This window comes from Strongylocentrotus purpuratus, unplaced genomic scaffold (genome assembly GCF_000002235.5).
Source record: "Strongylocentrotus purpuratus isolate Spur 01 unplaced genomic scaffold, Spur_5.0 spur5_scaffold_20, whole genome shotgun sequence".
Lineage (NCBI taxonomy): Eukaryota > Metazoa > Echinodermata > Echinoidea > Camarodonta > Strongylocentrotidae > Strongylocentrotus > Strongylocentrotus purpuratus.
The window spans coordinates 24,962,564-24,973,173 of record NW_022145606.1 but is presented as its reverse complement, the minus strand read 5'-3'; the positions used below and the strand labels follow the sequence as shown (position 1 = coordinate 24,973,173).

At 39.0% G+C, this 10,610-nt stretch overlaps 1 protein-coding gene across 1 annotated transcript; it reads right to left on the bottom strand.

Annotated features, from left to right (window-relative positions):
- Window positions 1-1,695: 1,695 nt before the first annotated feature.
- LOC582165 (prenylcysteine oxidase 1) lies at window positions 1,696-9,366 on the bottom strand. Its single transcript, XM_030993787.1, is given in 8 exon segments — window positions 1,696-3,938; window positions 3,940-3,987; window positions 3,989-4,175; window positions 4,318-4,636; window positions 4,994-5,202; window positions 6,968-7,148; window positions 7,719-7,925; window positions 9,120-9,366. Coding segments are annotated over 8 exon segments (1,368 nt in total). The 5' UTR covers window positions 9,241-9,366; the 3' UTR covers window positions 1,696-3,842.
- Window positions 9,367-10,610: the final 1,244 nt, after the last annotated feature.

Sequence of the window (10,610 nt, the reverse complement as noted above, 5' to 3'; positions counted from 1 at the left end):
TAAACGATACTAGTATTGTTTTGATTCAACATTTTGCTTTTATTACACTAATCATATAAACTGCTGTAAACTATTTGTTAAAGAATTTTTGATATGTACATGTTCTACAGAGTATAGATATTGGGCGATTATGGCTTTTTTCATGTGGATTGTGCTTTTATAAAAAGGAATTACTTTCTCTACTTCAAGGAGATCTGGACAAATTAAATACATGTTTACAAACTAACGGGGATATAATGAAGTATATAATTTGACCTTGTGATCGATCTACTGGAGTTGAGTGGTATTGTAATTAATTATTTCTGTTGAGTTTGTTTGGTTAAGGAGTACATATTTATTGAAAGAACTTTGAAGGAAATGGGTAAAATCAACATTTTTTACATCAATGTCTTCTGCTAGTTGTGGGCCAATTTGACTGAAGAATGTATTGGACGAAGTAGAAAGTATTATTTAAATTGAGTATATCATTACCATCTAGCATAAAATTATTTTTGGTAGAGGTTTCGTTTTCTTTCCTATTGCCTCAGTGTTGACACACCATATTGCTCTAACATTGGAGCTAACTTTACTTAATTGTTCAGAGTAATACAACTTTAGAGAACATGGAATGATATTAATCAATTTATTGCGATATTTTTGGTCATTTGTGGTGGTTAAGTCTGTTGGGTTTTGTAAAGGTATATAATTTGTAAAGTTAGTTTCTTGTTCTGATTGATTTCATAATGCCTTTCGTAATCCGTAGGTTTCTTGAAATGTTAGAGCTTCGTTTTCCTCTGACAGGAGGCATATTTTTATCATAATAATATTGTAATTTACGATTGAAATTTTCGTATGCATTATTCACATTATGTTAATTCAAAACATCTGTTCATTCTTCTTCTAATAAATTTTCTCTAAATGACTCAATGTTAGTATTAGTCTCTTTTCTATTAAAGAGAAACCTTCGAGTTTGTTTAGGATAACTAAAGTAAACTGGGATATCTCAAATATCTGGAGGTGGTCATTACAAATGGCAAGTTTGCAAGTGCTGATGCATTGTAAAATCATCAAAATGTGAAGAAGAAAAATAACTGATTAAGTCAAAACAGTGTTTTCATAAAAAGCAATGTCATGTAAAACCATCACTTACACATAATGGAAGTAATCAATCATTAATGAATTATAATCTTGAAAATATTCTGGTATAATTTTAATTCATCATAACAACATAACAAGACAGTATGAGAGTGTCATAAAAAATAATATTTCAGATATAGTAATGGCACATTGGAAATAGATTGAAAATACAAATCAATACATTTATAAAGACTAATATGCACAATTCATATCTACTAAAAACTTGAAAAAGTGGCAAATTTCACCCACAATGATACTATACAACATTGCATGCTTCGACATACAAGGTCCGGCTCGTAGTACACAAAAATCAGGCCCGTATTGACTTTACACACTGGACTTAGGGGGGGGGGGGGGGGGGGGGTGTTTTCAAAAGGAGGGAACATGCATATGCGTACCTTAAATAACACTGAGTGGGGGGGGGGGCGGACATACAATTCAACAACATATATAAACCAACAAATTCAGAATTTCCAGAGTAATGTCATATTCACAGGGTCTGCATTATAATGGCACAAGGAAATTTGGAGATGACTATGTGTACTATATATACTATATTGAACAATGCTGCATGCAATATTTTAAATATAAAATCGAGTGTATTTAATTTCAATCTCACGAATTGCTCCTTTCCGAGTCTGGCCTTGTCGATTTCATTCAGACTGCTTTCGCATGAGATACGCGCAGCTCAGACACTGAAATCAATATATACAGGCAGGGAAGAGAGGTGTGAAGTTCCATTCATTTTCTACGCGTTTTACCGCTCAAAAAGAGTTCTTATATTGCACGCTCATGCAATGGGAGATGTGAGTTGGTCTAGCAGCACTTTCACTTGGTCAGCTCTCTGTCTTCGCCTACAAACTGGCCCAGTTTTAAACTCAGTCACTTCTTTCGGATGGTGACGTAAAAGGTCAGTCTCCACAAGTAAATAATCAAATATGATCGATAAAGACAAGATCACATACACACATTACAAAATATTGAGTGTCACGTGATAGCTTCTCAGCCAAAAGCATGCTTTCTAACAACTACACTTAGATTAGAGACATATTGTTACTCTATTTTACTTAGTATACAAGCTCAACACATTATACTGTTTGAAGTTAACTAGCTATCCATACAATGCATACAATAATTACTAATATTTTTCAAGAAATATACAATCTATCCATGAGGTAGAATCATTAATATCCTTGTTCAGGGGGATTTAGTTTTTGTTGTTTAATTTTGCTTTTGCTTTTCAATAAGACATGTTACATTGATAAATAATCATCTGCAAAACCTTTGCAAGTCCTTTCAACAATACTGCTTGTGTATCCATTTAAAGAACGTAGTCCTCACATGTGGATCACTTAATGAGGTTGGGGCAAAATAAGACAACGTACTTGTAACGTTGGTACAGTACAAGATCTGCTACTACAAATGAAATCTAAAATCATCTGTTTGAGATATTTTTAAATCAATATAATGTGTCCTGCCATAATCATTCCTGTTTCAGTTGCACACAGCTTTTCTTCAAAATCTTTGTGTAATATCCATTTCTAATTTGTCCAGCATAACATGCACATGACATTTGCTTTCAGTTTACATGCACATCACATATATAATATATATATATATATATACATGTTTAATATTGATTCACTGTGAAGCTAAAATACTGCTAAACATAATTGGCTATGTTGCTCATGCAAAACTCAATTTGAGCAAACATTGTTATGGTCGGTGGAGGACATAGTTTCTCACTCACTGGTACGACACAAAAATTGCCCAAACCCTGGCATGACCAATTTGTAACAGATATTTCAATGATTTACATACATGTATTATCATGGAGCTTAATAAGTACATTAAAACAATATAAACAATACATGGGTTTGTTTGTGTATGTTTTCCATGTGATTGGGGATGACGAGAGCTCATTATAACAAAGACATTTTTTAAATCCTCTGGCCTCTGTTTTTCAATTGGAGTTCCCTATATGTAGATTTATTTAATTTTTATTTGAAGAGCAAGTTGGCAACAGAGAAATTAAAACATGGTCCCATCTCATAGCCAGTTTCCCCAATTACTCACATTTCTGTAAATAACCATTTGATGCTCTAAAATGTACATCCACAAACACACACACGAATTGTGTGAAGAATGATTTTTATATTGAACTGCATGATCATCTTCTGGAAATGTAAAGTCAAACTTATCTACAAATCAGACAGAGTGCATAGATGGGTGATTTGCATGGTACCCTTTCAACAAAGAATGATATAAGTTCATAATTATTGCCTAACTCTTTAACGAAACCAACCCACTTTTTGCCGAACTCTAGAGGCGCAAGGGCCGGTATACAATTCATTACTTATCTGAAATCAGTTGTAGGCTTTTAAAAGTAAAATACTTAGACAATTTAGGTATTTAAATGAAGCTTTTGGCTAAGTATTTCACCTTAAGTTTAAGACAGCTCCCTGGCTGACTTAAACTAATAACTTTATTACACTTTTACACTTTATTTAATGTAATCGGTTAATTGCACAATACTTTTGAATGATCACTGAATGTCGCAATGCTTATCAGTCAGAATTTTGCCTGAAAGTTGGTTAACTAAAGTAAAATGCTCATGTGTAATATAAAATGAGTTAAGAGTCACATTACTTGACCAATTAAAATGCTTAGTAAAATACTGACTAATCCCGTACGGAATTGAAAACGGGCCAAAGATAGCTATACTTTTATAGTTCTTGCCTAACTTTAGAGGCTCCCACTTTCACTTCAGGGGATTCCCCGCTCCAGTACTGGTACGCCAAAATGGCACTGTTTCTACTCCCTGATGACTGCCATTTCCATGGCACTAGCAGCCCACTCGATGGCATTGGGGGTAAAACAAGCCTTCCGCCAAGACAAACCCAGGGAAAGCCTTACGCTCTTGGTAATAGGGATACGCCAACCAATCGCGGTGCGTCGCTTCCGAGTACGACTCGAACAGCGCCTCCATCTGCGTATCGTTCAAGACACCGGTTGAGAACACCTTGTAGAGTTGCCTCGATGCGTTGAACGTGACGGGTTATAGTCCACGGGGAAGTTCTTGGCGAGAGTTCTGAAGTTCAGAGGCACTTCCATGTTGGTGATGATCTGTCCTGGGAGCTCACCTTGGGGCGAGACTCCAAAGGTGGATGCTCGTGGACGCCCCTCTACGAGAGAGGCGACCGTGTGGCGGTAGTCGCCTGTGAAGTTGTGGTGACCGAATGATCGAAGCCTATGAAGTCGATACCTGAGAGATCGTCCTCTATGGGTGAAGCCATCATGACTATGTCAAAGACATCACTCTTGAGACCTTTGACACCCTCGTTCCACGTGACTCTGAAGGCGGGCCTTTCTGCATTCTCACCGGCGACACGTTCAACGGAGTGTACCCTAGACTTCATGAGCTTTGCACCGGACCTCTGAAGCAGCTGTTCAGGCACGAGCTTGTTACCCCCATCTATACACCACAGACCAGGTACGGCTGCAGCTAGGGACACCATGCCTTGGGATGATGAGGAAAGCGAGGAAAGAAAGGGAGGGGGATTGGAAGTTGTTCAAATTTAAAGTTTGTGAATATTTTCTCTTGTTTAGATTACTCATACAAACATTGTAACATTATATTTCTCAACTTACATACACATATATCTTTGCATTACTTAATGTTGCTATCCATATTAAAGGAGACACCATAATTGCTTTTTTTTTCTTCATGGATCTGTGGGACTTGATATTGTCTCATTTATTTTAAGTATTATGACACAGACCCCTGAACTGAATGCACTGGTCCAAAACTAGACTGAACAATAGGAAATCAAACATTTACGCCAGAAGAACATCAGAATATTATCGCTTTACCTGCAAACCCCATCATGTTGGGGTTTCTGCCCATAATTTGCTCTTGTTGCTATAGCAGCGAACTCTTGGACAAACCTCTCCGACATGCCCATGTCTCGGAGGACGACGCTTATAGGCTTGGTCAGCCAACCCTCAAACTCCTCCCCACCCATCGCAGCCATTATGCCTTCGATGTCTGTGTAGGATTGTCCTGCATCTTGGAAATCATAAATTCTGAGATAAAAAGAAGGAAGAAGGAAAGTACAGTCAAATCTGTCTATAGCGACCGCCCAAGGGTAAAACAAAAAGTGGTCTTTGTAGACAGATTCCCTTAGTACATGTTTCAATGAGAAACCGTTTTCAAGGGAAGCAAAAAATGTGGTCTTTGTAGAAAGGTGGTCACTATTAAAGCAGGTTTGACTGTACATGAATGCACAAATGCAGAGCTTGAAAGGACCGTACAAAGACCCAGACACCAGTGCGTTATGGGCACCCAACTTTCCAAATTTAATCTTTGTGTCCAGAATGGATAAAAAACAGTCTGGTCCCAATGAAAAGCCTGGACTAATGACAATAGAATGATTAACCAATAGGTGCATGAATAGGAAAATAAGGCAATGGTTCAAAAGAGAAAGACACTCAAAATAGATTCTACTCAAAGATAAATAAGGGGTTAAAGGGAATGCAGCTTGGCAAATACTGGTTAACGCCATCTACATCTTCTTTTGGACAACTGCACGTAAATGAATGGACTTGATTGATAGTAGGCAGCGACTTAATCTCTACATGGTCAGCGTTCGCGAAACAGACCAGTTCTCCTCATGCTTCGGTTTCGCGTATGTTGCACGCATGTTATTCCTGCCGTTGCGTCGTCCGTAGTCGTATTACAGGTATACCCAATTGCACGTATACCCAATTGGCCCCGAGTCAGGCAATGAAAAAGACCAGGCTCCTCAGGCTACAGTCCATTTAAGTGAAAGAAAAGTGAAAGGAAAGGAGGAGTAGCGAGGCTTTTCTCCATCCTAACATTCTCTGCAAGAAAATAAAATTAGTGAGCACCAGCTCAAAATCTCAATTTATTTGACCCCCCCCCCCCCCTCCCCCCAATTTTTTTTTTGTTTTTTTGGCAGGAATATGTACAAACTTATATATTTTACCCCACTCCCCCCCCCCCCCCCCCCTCTTTATCCCGTCCTTCTTTCTCGCTTGTACTTTCTCCATCAAATGTAGGTTGTCGATATTTCTCCCATTCTCTTTTCTGTATATTAAGGAAAATGGGGAAAGGAACATGGAAAGATGTGCAAACAGACCCTCTTAAACATCTTCCCTCACTCAAGTACAAGGTAATCTTAACATATTGCTTACCAGAACTTTTTTGGTCACAGAGTTAAGCCTATGGGAATACGATAATTTAGTATTCAGCGGGTTAAATATTCCCACAAAGGTGTACTGGTTAGAGTAGGATTTAATAGTTTTTGTGTAACTAGGGATTGGTCTAGGGTAGAACATAATTGATGGGAAAATAACTATTCAAAATTTAATTTTCAACTTTGAAACAGCAAATTGCAACAAAGTAATATAAATTGAAGAGTCCCTGAGTCAGGTATTCTAACAAATATAGGTAAATCAAATCTTGCTTTAAAGACTGATTTTGGTGTTTCTTAACACTAGTAGTGCAGCAGTGACTTCTTTTAAAGTGATTTTTTTAAAGGGAGGTGTTTTTTTTTTGCCCAATTCGTGAGAGCGAGGGGGGGGGGGGGGAGTGTTTGCACACCCAACCCCCCCCCCCCTTAAATGCGCCCTTGGTCCCACATGTTTACAATCTATGTTTGGCTCCATGAGTGCCCTGACCCAAACTTTTTCTTCAGATTCCACTTTGTCCACCTCCCAAGAAAAGTACCCCCTCTATAGCCTGACCTATGCCATCCCGATGACTATCATCTTGGTTCTTGAAAAAGAAAAAAAAGAAGAAAGGAAATGAACTGAAAAACATGTTTACCTTTCAAATTTCTTGAGCAGATTGCTGATGGTCCAACGCATTCGGAAGACGTCCAATCCATATCGCCATAGTAACTTGAGGAGGGTTATGATGGAGTATTGACTGGATTGAAAGACAAATTCTTCTCCATCGTAGATTCCCATCGTTCTATCAGTGCCTTCTGCGCTCCTCTCCTTCAGTCCTATAATAGAGAGTGAGTGAAAGAAAAAGAGAGAGAGATAGACAGTGAGTGTGAGAGAAGAGATAGAGAGTGAGTGTGAGAGTGAGAGAGATAGATAGATACGAGAGTGAGTGAGAGAGAGAAAGAGATAGAGTGTGTGAGAGAGAGAGAGAGAGAGAGACGGTGAGAGTGAGAGAGAGAGATAGAGAGTGAGTGTGAGAGAGAGAGATAGATACGAGAGTGAGTGACAGAGAGAGAGAGAGACAGTGAGTGAGAAAAAGAGATAGATAGTGTGAGAAAGAGTGAGAGAGAGAGATACAAGATTTAGTGTAAGAGAGGGATAGAGAGTGAGTGAGAGAGAGAGAGTGGAAGAGAGTGAGATAATGAGAATGGTCGTGATCCAACTTTCATACCGTAATTGTTATTTACCTGTATACATGCTCTATGCACATGTAGATTTTTTTTTTCTAAACCTCTTCACGCTATCTCTGCTTTGAATGAACACGAGTTAAAATTTTGTGATTCACAATCAAACCTGAACATCAAGGTCAGATATTCAGAGTGTCATAAGATGTCTAGAAATAGTCTCACCAAAATCTTGCACAAATTTCTTCATGTATAGATTGCGTGGATGGAGGATCGTCCCGCCGATCTCATACTCTGCTCCTCCGATGGAAACGGTTGCTAAGCGACCTCCAATGGTATCTTTCTCAAAGAGTGTGATTGCTGCATTTTCACCAAACAGGTCCCTCAGGTAGAAAGCATTTGACGTACCACCTATGCCCCCTCCAACTACAGCTGTGAAACAGAAGAAGAATAGCACAAAATACAATGTTACTGTGCATGAAGGAAGATGACATCGTTGTCATCCATTGACAGTATAACTAACAGTTTAAAATACGGCTGGAAGAAGTTCAACCCGCGAGCTCAATTTAGACAAAGAAAATCCGGAAAAAAGACCCTTAAACGCATCATAAAATCAATCTGGTAAGTGGAACCGATGTATATTAGCCTAGGCTTAATTTTCAAAAACAAATGCATTGGATATGAATCCGTTAAAATTGAGTATTTGGGGGAAAGAACGTTTGCACAGGAGTGCCTATGGTCGATTTCTGTCTCTAAAGAGAGGAGCCGACCCTACCCAAATAAGAGGCTTTAAACAAACAAACGAGACAAAATTTTTGTCCGAGATAGATCATGATACTACTACTACTACTAGTACTAGATCTAGTTCAACTAGAGACTAAAGTAGAGATCTATCATCTACGTAGTAACATGCACCTAGACAGAAATAACCGTCTGGTAATATAATTGGATCATTCTTAGCACAAATACATTGTAGCTGGGTGCATTACCATCCTGGCTGTGTATTAAAAGCTGTGCTAGATCTATAGATTCTCAAAATTTCAAACACCACTGTACAAAACTCAACTGATTTCACTAAAAATCGATACTTTAGTGACGATTGATGACACCTAAATAGCAATAAAATACAATTGGTTCAACTTTCCGATGTTAGAAAGAATAATTCAAAAATTCAAATTGTGAGTCCATTGTCAAACTTGCCGATCAGCCGCATCGGCACGATTGTGTGCATCTATGTGTTATAAGAGTATTGACTATTCATGTATTCAAATGCTGCCTATTAACACGTAGTGCAGTGCTAAAGGTCAATACGCATTGCTGGAGTGAATAAAGCTTACATTTGTGAACATTCCCCATACACAGACAGTACCCCCCTTACGGCACGCATAAGGAGGAAGGGGTAACTAGCCGAATTTCGGCGAAATCAGCCATTTTAGGGGTGGCCATGCACCACAAAAAAAGAAAAAATGCTATCGACAATGTACGCCACTGCAGCCGGCTAGACTCGGGTGGCCGATCGCTTTGCAGTTCGCACGCTCAGCTCAGTCATGCAAGTCTCGGGCTGCCGAGTCCGTTTGCACAATAAATTTCAATGTCATGATCATCGGCAAGAAAATGAGAACTTACCAATTTTCACAGGCAGCAGTCGATTTCCATCAACTTCTACATTTTCAGATGATGTGAGAGAATATGAAAATGTAACGATGATACAAAAAATGGCTACTGAAACGTATTTCTTCGATAACATTTTGACTATTTACAGCGATGAAAGTTGAAGCGTCTACCGGTATTTTGATTTTAGCACGAATTACACGTAGGGCCAGGGATAGACTCGTACCGTACATGCAGACTAAACTGATCCCGTGCATGCATGTTAACAAACTTTAATAATTATTCTCTCTTTCAGACCAAAGAGTATTGTGCCCCCAACACCTTCCTTGAATTGTTTAAAATAAATTTTCCTGGTTATTTTATTTCTGAATCATTAGTACATTGTGTATCTATATTCGAGTTCAAATTTGTGGTACCTCTGACAAACAGTATTTTGTCGTAGCCTCCAGCTTTTGAAGTACGGTATAATCCTTTTTTTGTTTTATGGAAGTGGAAAGGGGAAATGTTATATCCCCATTTTACGTGTGACATATATTAAAATGGGCCCTAAAGTAATAAAAATAGTTATATTTTTTTATTCATAATATATGTGTTCAAAGATCCCATAAGACATACGTGAGGGCAGCTACATAATAGTGCATAGAGCAGGGGACGTGGACCGGGGGGGGGGGGGAGCTCCCATCCGGATTAAAAGTATGCCCACTAGGGGGAGTACGTGGACCGGCCGAGGGCACGTGCCCCAACCTCTGGACCCCCAAAAATTAAAAATCACCCTTTTTTCAAAAAAGAAAGAAGACACCCCCCTAGTCATCAAGGGGGGGGGAGGGGGTGTTGAGTAAAAAAAATACTACTCACCCCCCTCCCCATTGAAATAAAACATGAAATGCTCATTACCCCTCCCCAACCCCCCCCCCCCCCTTTTTCGCCGGCTGATTCGCCGCTAAATATTTCCTCACGAATTTGTCCCCCGGCCCCCCCCCCCCCACAAAAAAAGAGAAGAAATAGTGCTCATTAATCTCCCTCCTGCTTATTCGCCACTATTCTCACGAACTTACCCCCCCCCCCCCCCCCCCCTCGAATTCACCGCCCTCGCCGCCGGCTGCCTTCGCCCCTGAATACTGAATACAAAATACCTAACTATTTTGCACGACCACTTTGATCCCTTGCAAAAGGAATAATAATATCCAGTTAATTGTCATTCGACCTAATTTACGGATAATATGGGCCAAATTTAGAGCTTTTCTTTCTTTCTTTCTTTACAGAGTAAGATTTTTATTGGTGCTCCCAAACAGAAAATATCGCCTGGGCATGTTTGAAGATGTTTCGTAACATTTTGACCAATTGAACAACCGTCGATATAATTAAGCTTTGTTGGGTTAGGTGTATCCAGTTCGTGAAACGTTTCCCCAAATAAAGAAATAATGATACACTTCGCCTTCTTGAAATAAGCTAATAAAAACACGCTTTTATTTCTTGCTGCTTTGTTAACATTTCCCTATAGTATCA